Genomic DNA, 26,906 nt, shown 5'->3' with positions numbered 1-26,906 from the left:
AGGTATGGGGTAAATGTGTATAAGCTGTGTGAGAGTCAGACTGGGTATACTCAGGCCTTCCGGGTGTATGAGGGAAAGGATAGCCACCTTGACCCTCCAGATTGCCCAGAACATATGGGAACCACCGGGAAGATTGTCTGGGATATTACTCCTGATGAACAAAAGGTACCACTTGTATTTAGATAATTTCTATACAAGTGTCCTTTTGTTCAAGCTACTGTATTACTTTGATACAGTAGCTTGCAGTACAATTAAAAAGAACCACGCATGTTTCCCAGGACAACTTGCACGCACCCGGCTACGAAGGGGGGAAAACCTTAGCTTTGCACCAAGAGGAGCTGTTGGCAGTTAAGTAAAGGGACAAGAAGGATGTATACCTTCTTACCACCATCCACACAGAGAGGACTGTGGAGATCTCTGTACGTGGCAGAGCTGAGAGCATAATGAAGCCAGTGTGCATCAAGGCTTATAACCGGCATATGGGGGGGGGGGGTTTGATCTGGCAGATCAGCTGCTGCAGCCCTACCTAATTATGTGGAAGACAAGGGCCTGGCACAAAAAGTTTGCAATTTACTTAATGCAAACCCCGGACTTCACTACTCTATTTTTTACAAGTTCCAAACTTGGTGCTGTATTTTACTAAAACCCCTGTCAAACCTATGCAAGGGGAGTATGGGTGTACTCAGAAAACAATCTGGAGTGTTTTTTTTGCAATAAATCACAACAGGCTCTCCTAAATCATAGTCAAAAAGCAATGTGTGTGTAAAAATGAAAATTGAAAAATTACCACCATACACTTTCTCCAATTGTTTTGGCTAAAACAGTTGCATCAAAGCAAACCATATACACAATACCTTGGGGTGTCAGCATTTCAAATATATACACTTATATGGCAATAAATAAAGCTGGGGTATGCGATTATCCCCAAACTAAAGATAGGCCTATCAGAAGAAATACTCTCACTTTTAACTAAAATTACAAGTCATAAAATTGTAATAGAACCTTCCCCAAATCCTGGCAAACCTAAGCATGGGGGGCATAGGTGTGTTCAGCCTGTTCAGGGGGTTTTGCAGAAAACAACCTGTAGTGTTTTTTTTGCAATAACTTACAACAGGCTCTCCTAAATCATAGTAAAAAAGCAATGTGTGTGTAAAAATGAAAATTGAAAAATTACCACCATACACTTTCTCTACTTTTTTGGCTAAAACGGTTGCATCAAAGCACACCATATACAATACCTTGGGGTGTCAACATTTCAAATATAAAACACAGGAATAGACCGTACTGACAGACTGGACTGGGTACACATCCTAAGCCACTGTTAACTCCACAGCCCTGAACACTGGCAGACAGCTGCACAGTTCCCAGCAACCCAGGCAATTAACCCCTGAACAGCCTGGGTGACAGGCCCGCAAGGTAGCATTACAAACATTATAAACACAACATACAGAAAACCTGGCATTCACCAGCAGATACTCAGTAATGTTTAAAAGCAAAACTGGGGAAAGTCAGTTACATTTGGCGCCAAAGGATCAAGCCTAGGACTACATCAAGGTCTCCCCCTTCCTAGAAACCATAACCAGCACCAAAAAAATGCATGCTTTCAAACAAACCAACTGGGAACCTCCCAGGGTTACACAGGCTTTTGTAATCTTCCTTATGTAAATACAAAACACAGGAATGGACCGCACTCACAGACTGGACTGGGTACACCTCCTTAGCCACCGTTAACTCCACAGCCCTGAACACTGACAGACAGCTGCACAGTTCCCAGCAACCCAGGCAGTTAACCCCTGAACAGCCTGGGTGACAGGCCCGCAGGGAAGCATTACAAACACAACACACAGAAAACCTGGCACTCGCCAGCAGATACTCAGTAATGTTTAAAAGCAAAACTGGGGGAAGTCAGTTACATTTGGCACCAGTTGGTTTGTTTGAAAGTATGCATTGTGTAGACTTGTGCATGGCCGAAAAATTTGTTAGATTCGGATGTTTTTGAATTTTGGTTCGGATCGATTCTAATTCGGAAAAATTTGAATGAATTTGTTCCGGATTCGTTTTGGATTCATTCGGATTCGAATAAATTCGGCTGGATTCGGAAATTCGGAATTTCGGTATGTGTTCGGTGGGATGTGCTGTGTATTAGACTAGTATTATGTACTGTATATTAGGTGTAACCCATAGCAGAGTGATATAACCTAATATACTGTACAATACTAGTGTACTCCATGGCCATCCGAATGTAATGAATAAATCCGAACTAATTCAGATTTATTCGGTAGATTCGGTAATACCGTAATTCGGAAATTCGAATCGTTCCGAATCTCCGAATTTAACAAATTCGTCCAAATTTCAATTCGTTCCGAATCAAAACGCACATGTCTATCATTTTGTGTGTGCTGGTTTAGGGTCCCAGGAAGGGGGTAGACCTTGACGTGGCCCTGGGCTTGATCCTTTGGTGCCAAATGTAACTGATTTCCCCCAGTTTTGCTTTTAAACATTACTGAGTATCTGATGGCGAGTGCCAGGTTTTCTGTGTGTAACATTTCAAATATATACACTTTCATGGCAATAAAGAAAACTGGGGTATGGGATAGGCCCCAAGCTAAAGATAGGCCTATCAGAAGAAATACTCTCACTTTTAACTAAAATTACAAGTCATAAAATGGTAACAGAACCTTCCCAAAATCCGTGCAAACCTATGGATGGGGGGCATAGGTGTACTCAGGTCTTGCAGAAAACAACCTGGAATGTTTTCTTGCAATAACTTACAACAGGCTCTCCTAAATCATGTGTGTGTAAAAATAAAAAAAATACCACCACACACTTTCTCCAAGCTGCATCAAAGGCATCAAAACACCATATATACAATACATTGGGGTCTCAACATCTGAAATATATGTATGTTCATGGCGAGCAAATAAATTGGGGTATGTAAAAAGGCCGCCCAAAAGAAGATATTTAAAGAAGATATGTTAAATTTAAAAAAATCAAACATATGTCAGAAGTTTGGCATTGCAAACCTCAAACAACCTAACAAACCTATGCATAAGTGGTATCACTGTACTCAGGAGATCTTGCTGAACAAATATTGGGGTGTTCTTTGGCAGTAACACATAACAATAACTGAGAATTCATGCCTAAAGTACAATTTGTGTGAAAAATAACACAAATAAATGACTACCCAAAGGTTTGACAAAGACTGGTGGTTGAATTAGTGCATGGAAAGTGTTAAAATACCAGCAATACCCTAGGGTGTCGATTTTCAAAAATATATGGTTTGATGGGGGGAAATTACATTGGCCAGCTTCAGAAATGTCCCAAATTGGACATGGGTGCATGATGACAGATGTGAAAATTCTAAGTTGGAAAACTGGAATGCGCCCCCTTAACAATAAGGCCTTTTAGCCCCCAGAGAACCCAATTCACCTATACATGGGTGGTATCACTGTACTCAAGAGATGTTGCTGAATACATATTGTGGTGTTATTTGGCAGTAACCCTTTTAACGTTCTCAGTAAATGTATTCTTAAATTGCTATTTTGTCAAAAAATCACAACTTTTCTTCTTCTTCAAAATTTGGCATAGATTGGTGGTAAAATGGTTGCATGAAAAGAGTCAAAATACCCCAAGTTTAATACCTTAGGTTGTCTTCTTTTTAAAAATATATACATGTGAAGGGCTATTCAGGGATTCCTGACAGATATCAGTGTTCCAATGTAACTATCGCTAATTTAAAAAAAAAAAAAAAAAAGGTTTGGAAATAGCAAAGTGCTACCTTGCCCTATAACTTGCAAAAAAATCAAAGAACATGTAAACATTGGGTATTTCTAAACTCAGGACAAAATTTAGAAACTATTTAGCATGGGTGTTTTTTGGTGGTTGTAGATGTGTAACAGATGTTGGGGGTCAAAGCTAGAAAAAGTGTTTTTTTCCATTCTTTCATCATATTTTATATATTTTTTTATAGTAAATGATAAGATATGATAAAAAATAATGGTATCTTTAGATAGTCCATTTAATGGCGAGAAAACAGTATATAATATGTGTGGGTACAGTAAATGAGTAAGAGGAAAATTACAGCTAAACACAAACACAGCAGAAATGTAAAAAATAGCGCTGGTCCCAAACGGTGAGAAAATTGAAAAGTGCTGTGGTCACTAAGGGGTTAAAGGGACAGGCTAGTCAAAAATAAAGTTTCATGATTCAGATAGGGAATGCAATTTTAAACAACTTTCCAATTCACTTTTACCATCAAATTTGATTTGTTCTCTTGGTATTCTTAGTTGAATGCTAAATCTAGGTAGGCTCATATGCTAATTCCAAGCCCTTAAAGGCCACCTTTTTATGTCAATGCATTTTACAGTTTTTCACAGCTAGAGGGCGTTAATTAATGTGTGCCATATAGGTAACATTGTGCTCACACCTATGAAGTTACTGATGAGAGGGCACTGATAAGGGGCAGTCTGCAGAGGCTTAGATACAAGGTAATCACAGAGGTAAAAAGTGTATTAATATAACAGTGTTGGTTATGCAAAACTGTGGAATGGGTAATAAAGAGATTATCTATCTTTTTAAACAATAAAAACTCTGGAGTAGACTGTCCCTTTAACAGATTAATTTACTCCTATAATATATAATAAAGATTTTTGAAATCCATAAAAAAATCACAAATATAATTGTATTAATTCACTAAACAAAATACATAACACATTTATCACATTAATGAATATACTTACCTATATAGTAAAGGAAAGTCCAACGTACAAAGGCCATTATAAGTACTCCAGCACTGAATGACAACATTCCAATAATTATCATGCCCAAATCACCAAGGCACTTGGAGAAAACATAAACGCCCAGGAAACTGGTAATATAAGTCACATAAGTTGCAGCGTTTCCATAACCAACATCCACTGGTCCCCAACTTAGAGGTTTCTTTAGTACAAAAACATTTATCACATCTTCAGTAGAAGTTGAGGCAATGTTATATAAGATAGCACTAATAAACATAATAATTATTATAGCTTTGGATGCAGGCAAAGTTGTTTGAGCATCACAAGAATCAGGTACTCGTATATGATGAGGTTGATCATCCAGCAATCCGCTGCGTTCAGTGTACTCGGAATTTAAAGATTTATGTCTACTATTGCTAATGGTTTGATCTTCTTCTGTAATGTGTTCTATGCATAGTTGATCAGTGTCCGGTATTTTCAATACAAAAACACTATACAACAAGCAAAATGTGTAGCAGGCAAGACTACATGAGACAAGAACAGCACCTTTATAGTTTTTGATATTTAAATCAGTGAATATATGCCCTGATGCCAAGCTTCCAGCAAAACCAGCCAAGCCATACACAAGTTCTATAATTATTAACTGTAAAGATCTTTTCCTCTCAGATGATGCCAATGATGCCCAGGCCATGACACCAGCCCAGTAAGTTGTAAACCAGCCCGTTAAACCATTGAGAGCTGCAGATCCAAACATTACCTCTATTGGCCAATCAAGAAGAATGACGAAGAGCAGTAAACATCGGGATGTGAGATATCCTCCTAGTGGCACACAGATAGTTATTTTTCTGTTCCATTTATCCCCAATTTTTGCTAGAACATAAGCAGACAGAATAGGAGATAATCCCAGAATCAAGTTGTAGATTATATAGAAGTTAGAGATGGCTTTCTGAAGGGCATCATCATCAGAGCTATTGGATGAGGTATTGTTTTGGTTGTAGTGATCCTTTACCACCATCAGCAATCCAGTGTCATAAAAGGAACTGGCAACCTGTGCTCCCGCTACCACAGGCTCTATCCAAGTCCTCCTAGCTGCCATATTTATGGATGTCAGTCAGTCCACTGGTAAACAGCACTAAATGATGCTTGGAAAGGAAGAATTTGTTTTCCATGTATAGCGGACTGGGTTCTGAATGTACAGCCTGAATCTGTACTAATTTATCTCAAACAAGCCTTATGGCAATAGTACTATGGAGTACTTATGTTATTTAAAAGCACTTGACTTTGGTTGGCTGAAAATTGGATATAAAGGAAGAATGGTCAAAATTACAAACACAATGCATGGATCACAAAACAATCCTTTAGAAAAACAGGAGAAATATTTACACTTAAATTATTATCACCAGAAAGACTGCTCTTCAGCTAAACACACTGTACACTAGAATGCGTTATAGTAAAAAATTAAAAAGCAGTGCACTATTGTATGTAACATAACTACAGGACAACATAAGACATGTATTATTATCTTTAGATGTCATGGGTGCAAATAACATGGTGTTTGTCAGTAAAAATATTAGTATTCAATGAAAAAAGCAGGACAATTACTAGCACCACTTTACCCAGGAGCTCTTCAATTACTAAAAAGTTTTAAAGAAATTTGGGTTGGAGTAGTTATAGTTTTTCATTTCCATTCAAAGAGCTTTAACCAGGAATACTCCTGTGTTTTTACATTTGAGATAGAACTTAAAACCATGGAAGTTACTTGTGTCTTTGCCATATTTAACCATTTAGCTCTAACATTGCTAAGGAAAGTCCTGCAGACAAGCAGTTAAAGGGCCATAATGGTCAAAAAAATGACATGCTCTAATTCGGCTGCTTTACCCAGAAGCAGAATTATGTAAAATTAACCTAGTGACACCTTTAAAAAACGAAAGTATATTAAAGATTTAATCCTCCAAAACTTTACTTACCTTCCTTACGGCCTCTTTTGCTCCCTTGCTTTTTTTCAAAAGTGCGTCACAGGCGCGCTGTCTAATCACAGTGTTCCTGATCACACCATTGAACTAAATGTAGAGCACTCCCAAGCTGGGTAAAGCTATTGGCTGCTTCACCCAGCAAAGGAGAGAGCTACATTTAGTTCAATGGTGTGATCAGGAACACTGATTAGACAGCGCTCCCGTGACGCACTTTTGGAGGGTTAAATCTTTTATATGCTTTCATTTTTTACAGCTGTGACTAGTGCAGTGCAGAATTATGCTAACATTAATATCTATGTTTACAGTTCCTTTAAGACTGGTGACCCTGCACTTTGCAGGTTAAAACACAAAGGGCCAGATTACAAGTGGAGCACAAACACATTTTCGAGCGCATAATAAGGGGTTTATCCCGGGGGTTTGCTCCTGCCAGGCTTACCGTTGGTATTACGTGTTGAAAATAAATGCGATCTCTTGAGCGCAATCTCTATTTACGCTAAATTGATTACCGCGTCCTCTGAGCTCTGTAAACAAAAAATTGCACAAAAAACATCAAAAATACATTACAAAGTACACTTACACTCATAATAACACCATCTAATTAAAAAAAAAATATTGCACACAAAAGTTATAAAGGCTCAAAAATATGAGATTTTAGGTATTACAAAAAAAAGTACATATACATGTCTAAAGATTTATATGTATATATATATATATATATATATATACATATATACACATAGAAACACATAAATTCATATGCACACGCATAAGACATATATATATATATATAAGTGCATTGGAGCCCCATTGTAGCCCTTTGCGGTTAAGTAGATATAAACATATGTATGCAATATTAATTTTTAATGTGTTAAAGTGTTATACTGTGTATTTACTGAAAATATTTCACATTCCAATTTTCTGCACATAGCAAAATATGTTCAAAGTATTTATAAATAGATATTACTATATATATATATATATATATATATATATATATATATATATATATATATATATATGTATATGTATAGATATACAGGGAGTGCAGAATTATTATGCAAGTTGTATTTTTGAGGATTAATTTTATTATTGAACAACAACCATGTTCTCAATGAACCCAAAAAACTCATTAATATCAAAGCTGAATAGTTTTGGAAGTAGTTTTTAGTTTGTTTTTAGTTATAGCTATTTTAGGGGGATATCTGTGTGTGCAGGTGACTATTACTGTGCATAATTATTAGGCAACTTAACAAAAATCAAATATATACCCATTTCAATTATTTATTTTTACCAGTGAAACCAATATAACATCTCAACATTCACAAATATACATTTCTGACATTCAAAAACAAAACAAAAACAAATCAGTGACCAATATAGCCACCTTTCTTTGCAAGGACACTCAAAAGCCTGCCATCCATGGATTCTGTCAGTATTTTGATCTGTTTACCATCAACATTGCGTGCAGCAGCAACCACAGCCTCCCAGACACTGTTCAGAGAGGTGTACTGTTTTCCCTCCTTGTAAATCTCACATTTGATGATGGACCACAGGTTCTCAATGGGGTTCAGATCAGGTGAACAAGGAGGCCATGTCATTAGATTTTCTTCTTTTATACCCTTTCTTGCCAGCCACGCTGTGGAGTACTTGGATGCGTGTGATGGAGCATTGTCCTGCATGAAAATCATGTTTTTCTTGAAGGATGCAGACTTCTTCCTGTACCACTGCTTGAAGAAGGTGTCTTCCAGAAACTGGCAGTAGGACTGGGAGTTGAGCTTGACTCCATCCTCAACCCGAAAAGGCCCCACAAGCTCATCTTTGATGATACCAGCCCAAACCAGTACTCCACCTCCACCTTGCTGGCGTCTGAGTCGGACTGGAGCTCTCTGCCCTTTACCAATCCAGCCACGGCCCATCCATCTGGCCCATCAAGACTCACTCTCATTTCATCAGTCCATAAAACCTTAGAAAAATCAGTCTTGAGATATTTCTTGGCCCAGTCTTGACGTTTCAGCTTGTGTGTCTTGTTCAGTGGTGGTCGTCTTTCATCCTTTCTTACCTTGGCCATGTCTCTGAGTATTGCACACCTTGTGCTTTTGGGCACTCCAGTGATGTTGCAGCTCTGAAATATGTCCAAACTGGTGGCAAGTGGCATCTTGGCAGCTGCACGCTTGACTTTTCTCAGTTCATGGGCAGTTATTTTGCGCCTTGGTTTTTCCACACGCTTCTTGCGACCCTGTTGACTATTTTGAATGAAACGCTTGATTGTTTGATGATCACGCTTCAGAAGCTTTGCAATTTTAAGAGTGCTGCATCCCTCTGCAAGATATCTCACTATTTTTGACTTTTCTGAGCCTGTCAAGTCCTTCTTTTGACCCATTTTGCCAAAGGAAAGGAAGTTGCCTAATAATTATGCACACCTGATATAGGGTGTTGATGTCATTAGACCACACCCCTTCTCATTACAGAGATGCACATCACCTAATATGCTTAATTGGTAGTAGGCTTTCGAGCCTATACAGCTTGGAGTAAGACAACATGCATAAAGAGGATGATGTGTTCAAAATACTCATTTGCCTAATAATTCTGCACTCCCTGTATATATATATATATATATATATATAGGTATATATTTATATTGTACCAAAAAACATCAGATATATATAGAAATATGTATTTATGAATAAATAGAACACATTCTTGTATGTGAAGAACATTGGAATGTTTACTCGTGAGTAGGTTTTTTTTTTCCACTTTTCTCTCTCCATTGACTTCTATGGGGGAATATGTGAATGTGCACGCGATATTCTAAGTTCATTTTTTTGCACTTGTCCGGTTAGCGTGTGATTGAAAACAGTTTACTTTCAACTCATAATACGAGCGCAACCCGACGTGCCTAAAAAGGTTACTTCTAGTGCAGTTAATGCTCAAGCAGGTGCGTTGAATAGCGCTCCACTTGTAATCTGGCCCATAGTAGTGCAGGGTCGCTAGTCTTAAAACTACATGTTCTTATTTTACTCTAACCAATATTTTTCTATTTATAAAGCACACAAACTAAAACGTGCAGTATGAGTTGCAGTAAGTACATTTTCTACATGTCAGTGTAACTATAATTTTTTTTTTTAATACATAAATAAAATACTAACTGCCTTGCCAAGGTCTAATACCCTTGCGATGAGTACCGTGACAAGGGGCTCTATACCCTGTGCTATGTGGCCAACTAGTAATCACTTTTTTTTAGTTTTTCATTTTATAATGGCATTACATAGATAAAAAATATGGCCAGAACAGTTGTGAGAAACACTATTCATTGTCATGATAGTTATGATGTAAATGTAATGTGTATTTTATTGTACACATTTTACAAGACCTTAAAATTCCTATAGAGGCACTGAAAAATGGTGGTAACCTTAGCCACTATAACGCCTGTCTGCCGTGCATGAACCACACAAGACTCCACAGGAACACAAGCACTTGATCGCTACATGCACATGTGCCCATATGATTTGAATATGCGCTTGGATTTGCAAAGGGGGTAGGTGCCCTCTGCCTGTCTGCTCTGAAACAGGGAACTTGGTGATAAAGTAATAACCCATAATATTGTAAGATTATCTGTGCATTTGAGCTTCTTTCTATTGGTGGGGGTGTTTTTTTTTTTATTAACTTAATACACTGTCCTTTTAAAGTCTAATACAAAAAAAGTACTGTGCATATCAGACTAGCGAAATATACATTTAATCAAACATTAACACTTATACACTTGTAGAACAAACATGGTTTATTCGCATAACAATCTAATCATATGGACATGCCTATGATTCTGAATGTATTATAAAAACGTTACTAGATGAGTAAGAAACATAAATAAACATTGCTTTTCTGACAAATAAGAACCTGACCTTAGCACTATAGACCAGCACCAGAAAACTGTAACTAGTTTAGAAAAAAGGACCTTGAACATGAGATAGCTAGGAAGGATCCCTTACCTGTGGCCCTAACAGAAGGGGAGGAGACACGCTTTACTTGAGAGCAGATGAGGGTATGAAGCAGTACATTTGCTGGCCTTATCTGCTTCCTTTTATCAGGCTATAAATGCTCTTGAAGGGTTTATCAGTTCAGTCTATTTGTTTTGCAGACCCTGATCTTAAAGGGAAGTTAAACAGTAAATACATGCTATATATAATAATGTTTTCAAGAGCTGCCTGTGAAAATGTTTAGAAAATACGCCAAACCTAACAGAGAAATTTCAGCTACGCCCCTGTTCAGCTCCCTAGCAGAGGTAGGAAGCTCATTTTCCAATAAGTAACACAATACATTTTTCATTTCTCACATATCAATACAATTTTCCCAGTGTTTTTTTGCATCTGCAGCAGGGTTGTAACTACAGGGATCTCAGAGGTCTCAACTGAGACTTGGCCTGCACATCTAGGGGGCCCATCTGGCATTCTACAGGGGTGAAATCCAGGTCTTACAGTGTATGGAAAGTAATTGGATTTGCCTTTACAAGGAAGGTGGCAGCAGGTTTGCAAGATGGCTCCAACAGTGTTGATGTACAGAAAAACCTACCAGCAAAGTGCATATCCTCTGGTGCAGACTAACCAAGGTGGAAGGATAACTAACATGGAACAGGTGTAGTTTACAGCAGTGATTTTTAACCTTTTTTTTGCCTTGGCACACTTTTTTACATTAAAAAATCCTGTGGCACACCACCATCCCAAAATTTAAAAAAAATCACACATTGTAGCCTAATACAGCATATATATATACACATACACACAAACACACACATATTGTATGTATTGTGCTGTTATGCTATGCCTCCTACAAACTACCCCTGCACTGGGAGTAAAAAACAAGCAAAGTTTAAAAAATATGTCACACTGTTGTCAGTCTGCCGTGGCACACCTGAAGATCTCTCACGGCACACTAGGGTGCCACGGCACACTGGTTGAAAAACACTGGTTTACAGCTCAGCTCCTGCTAGAAAGGGCACATTGGGGGCCCCACCACAGCTTTTGCAAAGGGGTTCAGTGATGTCTAGATACATCCCTGGTCTGCAGTGTAGTTTGATTACAAGTTCTACTGTGTGCCTTAAATATTTTGTTGCCCTGTAATTTCAGTACAAAATTAAATTGTTCCATACAATATGATTTTTTTTAAACACTTCATATATTTGTTTAATTTGATATTAAATTGCGTGTGTTTTGTGAGCCCTGAGACCTTTAGATTATCTGGCCCTATGTCTCCTGTCTCTCTGTGGAGGGGGCAAATTGTACATTGCACTTTTTTACTACAGAGGATTTAAAGGGATAGGAAAGTCAAAGTCAAAATGAAACTTGCATGATTCAGATAGAGCATGTGATTTTAAGACACGTTTAAATTCACTTCTATTCTCAAATGTGCTTTGTTCTCTTAGTATCTCTTGTTGAAAAATAATGTGCACATATCCTACACTAGTGGGAGCTAGCTGCTGATTGGTGCAATGCTGTTCCTACAGCAAATAATAAAAAGATAATGAAGTAAATTGGAAAGTTGTTTAAAATGATATGTTCTGTCCATTTTGGGGTTTCCTTTCCCTTTAAGCTTGTTTTTCATTTCCCTTTACATTTGTTTAAAGCTTTGACTGGGTTGGTGAGCAAAGTTAAGTGAGTTCATAAAGCAAATATGATTTCTCAGACTACACCATAGAGGAAATATGTGTATACTTGTTTATATCATTTCCCCCTTATTACTAATATACACCTAGATTACAAGTTTTGCGTTACGGTTTTAACGCTGAAAAAATGGCAATTTTTTACAGGCATTTTAGCCTGTAATGCAACGTCAATCCCGCATTTAAAAAAATTACGTTTTTGCGTGGGATTTCATTGCGTCAGTATTACAGGTTGTGCGGTGAGGCTAAAATGCTTGCGTTACAGCCTATACCGACACGATCCATACCGCCATCTAAGAGCAGTAGTTATGAGTTTTGCGCAACAAAACTGTTATATAAAACTCATAACTAAACTGTTACAAAGTACACTAACATCTATAAACTACCTATTAACCCCTATTCCGCCGCCCTCCCGCATCGCAAACACTAATAAAAGTAATTGACCCCTATTCCGCCGCTCCCCGACATCGTCACCACTATAATAACGTTATTAACCCCTATTCCCCCGCACCCCATCGCCCACACTAAAATAAAGATATTAACCCCTATTCCGCCGCTCCCTGACATCGCCGCCACTAAATAAAGTTATAAACCCCTAAACCTCTGGCCTCCCACATCACCGCCACTAAATAAACCTATTAACCCCTAAACTGCCAGCCCCCCACATCGCAAAAAAACTAAATTAAAATATTAACCCCCAAACCTAACAACTCCCTAACTTTAAATTCAAATTACAATATCCCTACCTTAAAATAAATAAAAACTTACCTGTGAAATTAAAAAAATCTAAGTTTAAACTAACAATTAACCTAACATAACTATTAGACTAAAATTAAAATAACTACCAATTAAATAAACTAAATTACACATTAAAAAACCTAACACTACTAAAAAAATGAAATCTAAAATAACAAAAAATAAAAAATACTAAATTACAAAAAATTAAAAACACTAAATTACGAAAAATAACAAACACTAAATTATAAAAAAATAACAAATGAAATTATACAAAATAAAGCCAATTACACCTAATCTAATACCCCTATAAAAATAAAAAAGACCCCCAAAATAAGAAAAAACCCTAGCCTACAATAATCTACCAATAGCCCTTTTAAAAGGCCTTTTGTAGTTCATTGCCCTAAAGAAATCAGCTGTTTTACCTGTAAGAAAATACAAAGACCTCCTAACAGTAAAACCCACCACCCAACCAACTCCCCAAAATAAAAAACCTAACTCTAACAAAAACCTAAGCTGCCCATTGCCCTGAAAAGGGCATTTGTATGGGCATTGCCCTTAGAAGGGCATTTAGCTCTTTTGCATTGCCCTTAAAAGGGCGTTTAGCTTTTTAAGAAAGCCCAAACACATAATCTAAAAAAAAAAACACCCAAAAAAAGTAAAAAAAAAACCTAACACTAACCCCAGACGATCTACTTACAGTTTTTGAAGTCCGGACATTCAGGTGGCGAGAAGTCTTCATCCAGACGGTGAAGTCTTCATCCATGAAGGCGGTGTATTCTATCTTCATCCCGGCGGCGTGGAGCGGGTCCACCCTTCCAGACATCCGGCGCGGAGCGTCCTTTTCATACGGTTGGCGCTGTACACTGAATTTTCAATGCAAGGGAACCTTTTTTAAGTGCTAGGGCCTTAAGGTTTTTTAAGTGCTAGGGCCTTCCTTTGCGCTTCTTTTACGAGAATATTGTTAATCTCTTTTCTAGTTGAGGTTAGCATTCTAAGAAGGTTTGAGTCCTTCTGAGAGTTTTTATGTTGGATTTCTGTCTGTTGCAATCGGGCGGTTAGTGTCTTTAAGGTAGAGTTATATGTTTGTTTTCCGATATGCCTTCTGTTTAATGCATTCTCCCCGTATGACTGCCTTGTGAGCCTCCTAAACTGTGAGAGGGGAAGTATCTGAAGTGCTGTTAAATTTAAAATATTCTGTGAGGGATGATGTTAATTTGTGCAGTGTAGGAGTGTAATGTAACAAGTATTCATCAAGTCTCCATATATAAGGGTGGATTGGTTGGTCCAGCCACTCCAGTTCTAGTGAGACCATAGAGTGATCTGACCAAGCTGTTGGTGAGATATTTGTATCCAAAACAAGCGAAAGGCTAGATTAGTCTATAAATAAGTAGTCTATTCTAGAGTACATGGACCAGGGGTGTGAGTAAAAGGTATAATTTCTTTGGCAAGGGTGTTGGATCCTCCACGCATCTACTAAGCCTAGCTGTCTACAACAGTTGAAAACCGAATCGGGGGTATTAATTGGCTGTCCTTTTCTACGTGTTGATGTGTCAAGTGAGGGGTCCATCGTTACATTGAAATCACCACACAGAACTACTATTCCCTTTCAGACCTCCAGTACTAGTGATAATAGGCGTCTGAAAAAAGAGGCTCTATTTGAATTAGGGTGTAAATATTAACCAAGATGAGGGGTCTATTATTTATCAGACCCACTATTATAATAATCCTACCCTCTTTATCTGAGGAGGAGCTTATTACTTGAAAAGGGATATTTTTATATATGAGGATTCCCACTCCATTACTCTTTTTCTCATTTGAACTGAGGTGACCTACTGGGAAATCTTTAGATGAGAACTTAGGTTCAGCGAATTTAGGAAAGTGAGTTTCTTGCAAAAACACTATAGAATGTTTCTGTTTTGCAAACCACCTCAGAGCAATTGAATGTTTGATGGGAGAGTTTAGGCCTTTTGTGCTTTGAGAAACTATCTGTATGGGTCTATGCATGATGAGTATATGTATGTTCTCTCTTTTTATTTATGCAAATTATGACATTTTGGGAAGTCTCCCTAAGTGTGATGCGGGAATCCAGACGTGGACCCGTTGCTCAGTGTGCCTAGAGGGATATGGCTGCACCTCACTGACGAGGCCCACAATAGGCCGAAACGTACGTCTGGGGTTTTGCTGTTTCTATCGTTCAGAGAAGGATTGCCTGGTATTTCAGGGCTGGACTGTACTATGAAGTCAGGATCAGACTGATATGCTTCAGGAAAGTTTTTCTCTGTGAAAGGCACATTTTGAGCAAAAAGAGGCTGCTTCTTGGGTGGTAACTAGCCATAGAACAAGCTATTATGCTATTGTTCGTTTCCAGGTTGAGCGCTTCTCTCTTTTTATTTATGCAAATTATGACATTTTGGGAAGTCTCCCTAAGTGTGATGCGGGAATCTAGACGTGGACCCGTTGCTCAGTGTGCCTAGAGGGATATGGCTGCACCTCACTGACGAGGCCCACAATAGGCCGAAACGTACATCTGGGGTTTTGCTGTTTCTATCGTTCAGAGAAGGATTGCCTGGTATTTCGGGGCTGGACTGTACTGTGAAGTCAGGATCAGACTGATATGCTTCAGGAAAGTTTTTCTCTGTGAAAGGCACATTTTGAGCAAAAAGAGGCTGCTTCTTGGGTGGTAACTAGCCATAGAACAAGCTATTATGCTATTGTTCGTTTCCAGGTTGAGCGCTTCTCTCTTTTTATTTATGCAAATTATGACATTTTGGGAAGTCTCCCTAAGTGTGATGCGGGAATCCAGACGTGGACCCGTTGCTCAGTGTGCCTAGAGGGATATGGCTGCACCTCACTGACGAGGCCCACAATAGGCCGAAACGTACGTCTGGGGTTTTGCTGTTTCTATCGTTCAGAGAAGGATTGCCTGGTATTTCGGGGCTGGACTGTACTGTGAAGTCAGGATCAGACTGATATGCTTCAGGAAAGTTTTTCTCTGTGAAAGGCACATTATGAGCAAAAAGAGGCTGCTTCTTGGGTGGTAACTAGCCATAGAAAAAGCTATTATGCTATTGTTCGTTTCCAGGTTGAGCGCTTCTCTCTTTTTATTTATGCAAATTATGACATTTTGGGAAGTCTCCCTAAGTGTGATGCGGGAATCCAGACGTGGACCCGTTGCTCAGTGTGCCTAGAGGGATATGGCTGCACCTCACTGACGAGGCCCACAATAGGCCGAAACGTACTTCTGGGGTTTTGCTGTTTCTATCGTTCAGAGAAGGATTGCCTGGTATTTCGGGGCTGGACTGTACTGTGAAGTCAGGATCAGACTGATATGCTTCAGGAAAGTTTTTCTCTGTGAAAGGCACATTTTGAGCAAAAAGAGGCTGCTTCTTGGGTGGTAACTAGCCATAGAACAAGCTATTATGCTATTGTTCGTTTCCAGGTTGAGCGCTTCTCTCTTTTTATTTATGCAAATTATGACATTTTGGGAAGTCTCCCTAAGTGTGATGCGGGAATCCAGACGTGGACCCGTTGCTCAGTGTGCCTAGAGGGATATGGCTGCACCTCACTGACGAGGCCCACAATAGGCCGAAACGTACGCCTGGGGTTTTGCTGTTTCTATCGTTCAGAGAAGGATTGCCTGGTATTTCGGGGCTGGACTGTACTGTGAAGTCAGGATCAGACTGATATGCTTCAGGAAAGTTTTTCTCTGTGAAAGGCACATTTTGAGCAAAAAGAGGCTGCTTCTTGGGTGGTAACTAGCCATAGAACAAGCTATTATGCTATTGTTCGTTTCCAGGTTGAGCGCTTCTCTCTTTTTATTTATGCAAATTATGACATTTTGGGAAGTCTCCCTAAGTGTGATGCGGGAATCCAGACGTGGACCCGTTGCTCAGTGTGCCTAGAGGGATATGGCTGCACCTCACTGACGAGGCCCACAATAGGCCGAAAGAGAAGTCTGGGGTTTTGCTGTTTCTATCGTTCAGAGAAGGATTGCCTGGTATTTCGGGGCTGGACTGTACTGTGAAGTCAGGATCAGACTGATATGCTTCAGGAAAGTTTTTCTCTGTGAAAGGCACATTTTGAGCAAAAAGAGGCTGCTTCTTGGGTGGTAACTAGCTATAGAACAAGCTATTATGCTATTGTTCGTTTCCAGGTTGAGCGCTTCTCTCTTTTTATTTATGCAAATTATGACATTTTGGGAAGTCTCCCTAAGTGTGATGCGGGAATCCAGACGTGGACCCGTTGCTCAGTGTGCCTAGAGGGATATGGCTGCACCTCACTGACGAGGCCCACAATAGGCCGAAACGTACGCCTGGGGTTTTGCTGTTTCTATCGTTCAGAGAAGGATTGCCTGGTATTTCGGGGCTGGACTGTACTGTGAAGTCAGGATCAGACTGATATGCTTCAGGAAAGTTTTTCTCTGTGAAAGGCACATTTTGAGCAAAAAGAGGCTGCTTCTTGGGTGGTAACTAGCCATAGAACAAGCTATTATGCTATTGTTCGTTTCCAAGTTGAGCGCTTCTCTCTTTTTATTTATGCAAATTATGACATTTTGGGAAGTCTCCCTAAGTGTGATGCGGGAATCCAGACGTGGACCCGTTGCTCAGTGTGCCTAGAGGGATATGGCTGCACCTCACTGACGAGGCCCACAATAGGCCGAAAGAGAAGTCTGGGGTTTTGCTGTTTCTATCGTTCAGAGAAGGATTGCCTGGTATTTCGGGGCTGGACTGTACTGTGAAGTCAGGATCAGACTGATATGCTTCAGGAAAGTTTTTCTCTGTGAAAGGCACATTTTGAGCAAAAAGAGGCTGCTTCTTGGGTGGTAACTAGCTATAGAACAAGCTATTATGCTATTGTTCGTTTCCAGGTTGAGCGCTTCTCTCTTTTTATTTATGATGAGTATATGTATTTGATGTAAACTGCTGGAAAATTGTTAGAGTCATCTTACCTCTAGATGAGAATAGCGAGTTGTAAGTGTGTTCCCCAGCCCCGGGAGTTACATATCTGCCGAGAGATAACCTCTGCCGAACGACAACACCTGTTATTTCTATTTTGCTAGACTGTACAATCATAACAATCAAACATAAAATTAGTACTGAGCATGAAAAAAAAAACAAAATATTTAAGCAATATTTAAAAACAAGAACATTCAATAACTTTAAACATATAATAGACCCATAATGGGTCATTCTAACCAATTACAAATAGAGGGGTACTGTAGCAGCAGAATACTGCTACTGCTCCTTGAGCTAAAAGTAGTACATTTCCATTTCTGGGGAACTTAGAAATGATCAGTCTCATTATTCATACCGCTAATCTGAAAGTTCCGCTTCCTTATCATATTGAATTAACAATGAGGCTTGAGAGAGTGGTCACAAAGTCCATGAGCCTTGAGAGCAAATTAAAAATATTCCATACTGGATGTCTTTGTGTGGATTCATGGAGGTTCACATGGTGGTGTATGGCTGGTCGAGTCTATAGGAAAAGCAGCTGTTCAGGATGATTTATGTTTCCTCATCACTGTGTTCTACTTCTGTCTTTCAGTTTTAGGTTGAGACGTTTTAAGCTTTTGAGTGTCTAGGTCAGTGTATTCCCCTCTTGGTAATTTAGGTTGGGGAATGTTTAGTTGGGAGCAGAAGGTTCTGATGTCTTCAAAATCTCTATATATCACTTCTTTGTTGTTCTTCAAAGCCTTTATTGCAAAAGGGAAGCCCCAGGGATATGGAATTCCAAGTCCTCTCAGATGTGTGGTTAGGAATCCCACTTCTTTTCGCTTGGACAGTGTCAGAGGACTTAAGTCTGCATATATCTGTATAGTAGATCCGTTTAAAGTGACTGGAGCTTTATTTCTGGCCGCAGCCATTATTTTTTCTTTCTCCTGAAAGTAATGACACTTTAAGATAACGTCTCTTGATGGTGCTGTTTCCGGTGGCTTGGGGCGTTAAGCTCTGTGAGCTCTGTCTAAAACTATAGTGGAATCCGGTTCAGTGTCCAGTAAAGAACTAAAAAGGTTTTGGAGGTATTGTGGTAGCTCTGAGCCAGAGACCGATTCTGGAATTCCTCGTATTCTTAAATTCTGGTGACGGCCTCTGTTATCTAGGTCCTCAATCTAACTTTGTAATTGTATAATTTCTGATTTTGTTGTTGCAATTGCATAGTTGTCAGATTGGTAGACTCAGAAATTTCCTCTGCATGTTCCTCCAGCTGTAACACCCTGTTACCTATGTCTGAGATGTCTCTCTTCACCTTTGCCAAACCATCTTTAATTGCTTGGCTTACTTTGGACATAAAGGTTGAGAGATATTCCTTGCATAGGAGAGACTTAAGATCAGCTCTAGTAAGAGGGAGATCTTCCTCTTGTATTGTGGTGTCAGTGTCTTCTCTGTCCTCATCCAGCTCAGAATAGGGGGAGGCAGGTTGTGAATTGCCCATTGGATCTATAGCTTTGAACTATGCTTTCATGTTTGCACTAGGTGTGGTGGCGGGTTTTGAGTTCTTTTCTGCTTTAGTTTGTCTCTTAGACGCCATCCTCCCACAACTTTTGTACCCTGTGTATAGTGCTGTGTATAGTTGATTGCTTTTCGTCATGCTGTAAGTATTAAAGCAATCAAAGGATGTCGGGGCTCTTCACTGACCTCTTGGTGTAGAAGGACCAGTGATTATAGCATTTAATGGAAACGTTAGGTCTCAGAGAAAAGGTATAATTTCAGGGAAAATGTGTCATTTCATTCACAGCCTATTTGTCAGTAAGGCACATGAAGGCTTTGCATCTTGGTGGTTAGGCCTTTTGTTACTGTATAATGTCCTTTTTGGTATCTCACATAAAAGGCTGTATGCTGCTTATGCTGATGTACTACTTTATGGTTAGGTGTAGGAAGCTGAAAATTTTAGACAAAGCATGCCGTATATAGCAGAGATGTAATGTGGGCCTTGTAATTTACCCGGTATTCAAACCGCCATTGTATAGACCTATAGGATTCTGCTAGATGGGATAAGGCAGCTTATCAGAGCGGCTATGTTATATATTATTCCCGTGTCTCAAATATCAAAAGCATATCCCCTATGGGCATAACAAAGAACCTACACAGTGCTGCTTTCCTAAATTGCGTGTGCAGTAGATGTGCTGTTATAACGCCGGGCAATAGTGCATTAATTACAGTGTATAAGCCACAAGCAGCCAATTATAAGCCACAAGCAGCCACTTGTGTCTCCTTGCCTCTGAAGCATGCCCCATCTGTTCGGGTATCAATGCGTCCCTGATTTGAAACGCTGTGCTGTCTCTGTGTGCTCCGATGCGCTGGTCGGCTGTTACATGCTGTTACATGCTGTCAGGTCCCATATGCCGTTGCGCAGTTTGGCACCAACAAGTGATCCTCTCGCAAAACCTGTTATGGACGTCCAAACTCTTCCAAACTTGCACCGGGTCAGCTGAGTGGTCAGTAGTGACCTATGATGCTCATGAGTGTCGATTCCATGTCCTCAATCTGTGAATCGCTGTAGCTCAAGGAGTCAGTCTCACAGAGCTCTATGCAATCACGGCCATACTAGTCCTCAGCCGGCTCCGCCCCCATAAAAAAGATCATATTTTTATCTATATGACACTATAACCTTATGTGGGTATTTATAGTTATATATTAATTTATATATACAGCCCTTGGGACAGAAACTATATTTTATTCTCATTTTGTTAGTTTTTTGCCTGCATCGAATTTAGGTGTGCTTAGTTAGTTTGCATTTTTTACATGACTTTTGGGTCTACACGTGTTGGGTTAGTACTCATGAGCCCTCAGGGTTGTGCATGTCGGGATTTTTTTAACGTGCGCTCTGTATTGTTACTTTTTTCCTGAGCTTCGGCTTTCGGGTTAACACACATCGGGTTTGGAGTGCTAATCTCTCTTATTACAGTTGAGTTTGTGCACGCATCTTCCCATTCATGCGTGTGTTATCAAGGCTGTGTTATTTTCCTGTTCGGCTTACCACACTTTGAATGTGTGTTTTTTATATGGCTTCTTTAGGAGTTTTAAATTGCTCGAGAGCTTTTTTAAGGGGTTTTATTTTATGCTATTGTAGTTCAGTGCTATAATGGAGCTGATTCTGTCTCTAAATCTACCTTAGAAGCTGAGTCCCCTGAACACCATCCATATTAAGTGTGTTTATTGTAAAAAAGCAAGTGTATCTCCTCCAGCTTATTTATGTGGCTGATGTTTAATTATGTTAATGTATTTAGATAAACCTAATGCTGCTTCTATGGGTACTACTGCTCCTTCTGTTTGTTCTTTACAGGGGAGCTCTACAGATTTATCTCCAGGTGTGAAAAATCTCATCAAACCAGCAGTTTCTAAAGTGTTGGCAGCTCTCCCACCTTCAAGTAATCATAAAAGCTCAGTTCAGAATTTGCCTTCTACTACTGCTATATCAGAAATAGGCCAGAAATACTGTTGTTTCTTCAGAGGCGGAGGTTTCTTCTGATGAGGAATCCTCCTCTGATGTTAAACCTGATACATCCTCTTTTTAATTTAATATAGAACATATTTGTTTTCTTTTGAAAGAGGTTTTGCTTACTTTTTGGGTTAAAGATTCTAAGGGTACTGAGGCTAAGACTAAAACCACTGATGATTTTCTTATTCCAGATGCTGTCTCTGAGATAGTTTCTAGAAAATGGTCTAAGCCAGGCAATTCTTTTAATAAATCTGCTGTTTCTTTAGCCTCCTGGTTGAAACTTTTGATTCTTAAGACTTACTTGGAGGCAGGTCAGCCTCCACTGAAACAGATTACTGCTCATTCTACCAGGTCAGTTGCCACTTCTTGGACATTAAAGAATGAGGCTTTAGTTGACCAAATTTGCAGGGAAGCTACTCTGTCTTCTTTGCATAGTTTTACTAAATTCTAAAAATTGATCGGCTAGATTACGAGTTTTGCGGTAGGCTGAAAAAGCAGCGTTAACAGGTCCTAACGCTGCTTTTTCACTACCGCTGCTATTACGAGTCTCCCAGGTTTAGGGGCACCGCACACTTTTTTGGCCTTGCCGCAAACCGACTTACGTAAAGTTCGTAAACCCTTTTGCCTATGGGACTTCCATAGCGCTGGTGTTATGAGTTTGTCCTGGGAGGCTAAAAAGTGAGTGGTACACCCTCTACCTCCGAGATTCGTAACGCATTCTAAAGTCAGTAGTTATGAGTTTTACGCTACAAAGCTGTAGCATAAAACTCATAACTAAAGTGCTTGAAAGTACACTAACACCCATAAACTACCTATTAACCCCTAAACCGAGGCCCTCCCGCATCGCAAACACTAAAATAAAATTATTAATTATTATTGGATCTTCGGGGGTTAGTGTTAGGATTTTTTAAGGGTGTATTGGGTGGGTATTTTTTTTAGGTTAGGGCTTTGGGGCGCAATAGAGCTAAATGCCCTTTTAAGGGCAATGCCCATCCAAATGCCCTTTTCAGGGCAATGGGGAGCTTAGTTTTTTTTAGTTAGTGTTTTATTTGGGTGGTTGGTTGTGTGGGTGGTGGTTTTTACTGTTGGGGGGTTGTTTGTACTTTTGTTTACAGGTAAAAGAGCTGATTTTTTTGGGGCAATGCTCTGCAAAAGGGCCTTTTAAGGGCTATTGGTAGTTTAGGTTTTTTTTGGGTGGGCTTTTTTTATTTTTATAGGCCTATTAGATTAGGTGTAATTAGTTCTAGATCTTCTAATTTGTTTTTAATTTTCTGTAATTTAGTGTTTGTTTTTTTTGTAATTTAGCTAATTTTATTTAATTTAGTTTATTGTATTTAATATAGGGAATGTATTTAATTGTAGTGTAGTGTTAGGTGTTAGTGTAACTTAGGTTAGGTTTTATTTTACAGGTCAATTTGTATTTATTTTAGCTAGGTAGTTATTAAATAGTTAATAACTATTTAGTAACTATTCTACCTAGTTAAAATAAATACAATCTTGCCTGTAAAATAAAAATGAACCCTAAGATAGATACAATGTAACTATTAGTTATATTGTAGCTAATTTAGGCTTTATTTTATAGGTAAGTATTTAGTTTTAAATAGGAATTATTTAGGTAATTATATGAATTTGTATTTAGATTAATTTAAATTATATTTAAGTTAGGGGGTGTTAGGGTTAGGTTTAGACTTAGAGGTTAATAAATATAATATAGTGGCGGTGACGTTGGAGGCGGCAGATTAGGGGTTAATGAATGTAGGTAGGTGGCGGCGATGTTAGGGGTGGCAGATTAGGGGTTAATAATATTTAACTGGGTTTGCGATGCGGGAGTACAGTGGTTTAGGGTTAATATCTTTATTATAGTGACGGCGACGTTGGGGGTGGCAGATTAGGGGTTAATAACATTATGTAGGTGTCGGCGATGTTGTGGGCAGCAGATTAGGGGTTAATAAATATAATGTAGGTGTCAGCGATGTTGGGGGCAGCAGATTAGGGGTTCATAAGTATAATGTAGGTGGCGGCAATGTCCGGAGCGGCAGATTAGGGTTCAATAAGTATAATGTAGGTGTCGTCGATGTCGGGGGCGGCAGATTAGGGGTTAATAAGTGTAAGATTAGGGGTGTTTAGACTCGGGGTTCATGTTAGGGTGTTAGGTGTAAGCATAAATGTGTTTCCCCATAGGAATCAATGGGGCTGCGTTACTGAGCTTTACGCTGCTTTTTTGCAGGTTTTAGACTTTTTCTTAGCCGGCTTTTCCCATTGATGTCTATGGGGAAATCGTGCACGAGCACGTATAACCAGCTCATCGCTGACTTAAGCAGCGCTGGTATTGGAGTGTAGTATGGAGCACAATTTTGCTCTACGCTCACTTCTTGCCTTTTAACGCCGGGTTTGTGAAAACCTGTAATACCAGCGCTGTAGGTAAGTGAGCGGTGAGAATAACGTGCAAGTTAACACTGCACCCCTCATAATGCAAAACTCGTAATCTGGCCGTAAGTAAAGCAAATTTTAGTGTTAAACAATAACTACAGCAAAGGGGTTAAACACACAGTTGAAGTGCTGCTTGGTACCGGCAGAAAAATGCTAATTCCAAGCGGAAACCGCTCAGGACCAGTAGTGCTCTGTGAGTCCAGAGCAATACGTCTACTGTGTGTTTAAAGGGACATTAAACACTAAATAAATGCTAGCTAGATTAATGAATTCAAAGAAAAGATAAGTCTGAGAATAACATGTAGATGCATTTTTTTAAAGTTTCATTAGCTGTTTAAATATTGAAAAAATAAGTGTAAAGTTTTAGTGTCTATAAAACAATGGGAGCTGCAATGTTATAACTTAGGTTACCTTCTCTGCTGTGGCCAATTGGGAACAGATATAAATAGGTCACTAGAGTGTGCAGCCAATGGCTGTGTGAAATATAACAGAGTTCTGCACTTCCATTTCTAACAAGAACTGAAAAGCTCACCATTTCAGAATGGAATTACCGGAAAAGGGGACAAAATAAATAATGAAAATATAGGTTTTGTTTTATATATCTGATTTATCATTTTTTATTACCTTCTCAAAGTGTTTAATGTCCCTTTATCACATTTGTGGGGGTTAACACAGTAGTGTAGGGTAGATAATCGGAAAATGATATGCTCTAAAGAATTAGAACATACAATTTTTAGACTATTATAGCCCTTTAAGCACAAAAACCGGGAGAGAAAAAAACATGTCCTTAAAGTGAATGTAAACTTTCATAAATCAGTGCCCGGTTTTTAAAAATACTATTCAAAACAGAGGCACTTTCATTCATGAAAGTTTACATTGCACCATATTTTTACAAATACTTACCTTTCTCTTCTGACAAGCTGGATTGGCGATCCCCCGCCTGCAGGTCCTCTGTACATACATCACCAATGACGAAACCGGCTTCCTCCAATCATGGCTTCCCCCCCAGAGCGTCCATCTCATGAGGCCACGCCGTGATTAGAGAAAAATGGTTTCGTCATTGCTGTGTAAGTACAGCAGAAGCTGTGGGCAGGGGATCAGCAATCCTACTTTGCAGAAGAGAAAGATAAGTATTTTTTAAAAAACTTTCATGAATGAAAGTGCCCCTGTTTTTAATAGTATTTTTAAAAACCAGGCACTAATTCATGAAAGTTTACATTCACTTTTTCAGGGGTTAACAATTGAAATTTGTAAATTGTTCCTGTTCTCCAGATATTTGCCTTTTATGGGCAAGTAAACATGTCTTGCAATCTGAAACAGTGTATAATTTACAGCTCCAGCATTTACTGGTATTGTGTGTGTAAATTAGTAAATTATACCCCGCTGTGGAAATCACATTTTTATATTGCTGAATGTGCTCATCAGGGATTTTGATTTGAAAGCAGATTTTCTGGCTTGTTTAAACATGCCCAGCCTTTAAGTGTCCCTAGAGTTGTCTGGACATACAACCACTGCATGTTCAAAGAAAGCAACTAGTCTATTAAATTTTGTGGCTGGTAACTCTTCTTGAAAAGTTAAAGATGGATAAAACTTGAAAACAAACAATAGTCTATATATCCTCATTAGATTTGTATTTTATTGTATAATGATTACATTTATTTGGTACCACAAATGAATGCTGCTAATGATTTAACATGACTATTCAAGGATGACACACAATGTTAGAAATATAAATGTTTAAGAATCGTATGTTTTGCATTGTTAAGTTGATGTCTTTCAGCCTGTGTGACAGGCGATTGCAGGAAATGTGATCAGGAATGAGGAAATCGCTGAAAAAACTGCAGTAGTTAACAAAACAGATGATGAAAGTATATCACTTAAAGTTTAAAGTGATGTACTTTTATCTGCTATAAACTTGTATATATTTCTCTTTAATTTATCCCATAATGATCTATATTCTTTATTACTGGTAAGCTCCCATATAACAGATACATGAATGATTTAAGTGTGTCTTCCTCTAAAAAGTCATGTTTATACTTACCAGCAGCTGTACAGAAGTAATTTGAGTGCAGAATTTACAGGAAAATCCAGGTACTTACCGGAAGATACTCAGTAAGCTGACCAAACAAAAACAGAACACAAGTATTTTCAAAAACAGCGTTTGTATCGAGCTGTAGATTCTGTTTCATTCTTACTTCTGGTTTGGAGTATTTCATAATACTTTCAGTGAAATCCCTCCCCCTTGTGGTGTGCATATACAACATAGGGCTAAGGCTTTGGAATCATCTTTCTGATTATGTTTTATGCTAAAATTACAAGTTTTGTGGAAAAATATCTTCATTAGTATAATTTTCTTGGATTTAGTGAAATTAATCATTCAAAAATTACTAGAAGGCAAATGCAATTTTAAAGTGATTGTAAAGTTGAATCAATATAAATTTTCTAAAAATACTAATTCATTAAACTTTACAAACACCCTTTTTAAAAAAAAATACTTACCATTTTGTTACGGTAAACAGACCGCCGATCCTCCGCCCGTGTCTTCTGTATTTTGCAGATCTATGACGAATCCAGCTCCTTCAATTGTTGCGTGCCCCAATTGGCGTTCAGCTTGTGGGGTACGCAACGATTGGAGGAAGCCAGATTAATCAGATATGCAAAATACAGTCAGAGAAGCAGGCAGAGAATCGACGGTCTGTTTACCATAGCAAAAAGGTAAGTATTTTTTTTTTTTTAAATTGTAAAGTATATTTTTGAGAGTATTTATACTGTAGATACTGGCCTTTAATTGATTAAACGTTACAATCACTTTAAGAAGCAGTAAATACAAAACAAAACACAAATAATAAAAAACACAGCAACCAGGAGAATATTTTCTGTCAATACTTAGGCAGGACCAAACATAATAGAAATAATTAGAAAGTTGCTTAAAATTGT

The 26,906-nt window shown here is 38.7% G+C and overlaps 1 protein-coding gene across 2 annotated transcripts in view; it reads right to left on the bottom strand.

The window, feature by feature from the left end:
- LOC128649421 (thymic stromal cotransporter homolog) overlaps window positions 1-26,171 on the bottom strand; it is a 103,101-nt gene extending 76,930 nt beyond the window's left edge. For both annotated transcript variants that reach the window (XM_053702677.1, XM_053702678.1), the window contains exons 1-3: window positions 26,069-26,171; window positions 7,146-7,230; window positions 4,740-6,025 (exon numbers count right to left, since the gene is read on the bottom strand). In XM_053702677.1, the coding sequence (XP_053558652.1) occupies window positions 4,740-5,832 (1,093 nt within the window). In that variant the 5' untranslated portion in view covers window positions 5,833-6,025; window positions 7,146-7,230; window positions 26,069-26,171. The remainder of the gene's footprint in view (window positions 1-4,739; window positions 6,026-7,145; window positions 7,231-26,068) is intronic.
- Between the last annotated feature and the right edge of the window lie 735 nt (window positions 26,172-26,906).

The sequence above is a fragment of the Bombina bombina genome, chromosome 2, assembly GCF_027579735.1.
Source record: "Bombina bombina isolate aBomBom1 chromosome 2, aBomBom1.pri, whole genome shotgun sequence".
Lineage (NCBI taxonomy): Eukaryota > Metazoa > Chordata > Amphibia > Anura > Bombinatoridae > Bombina > Bombina bombina.
This window is presented reverse-complemented; position numbering and strand designations above follow the sequence as displayed.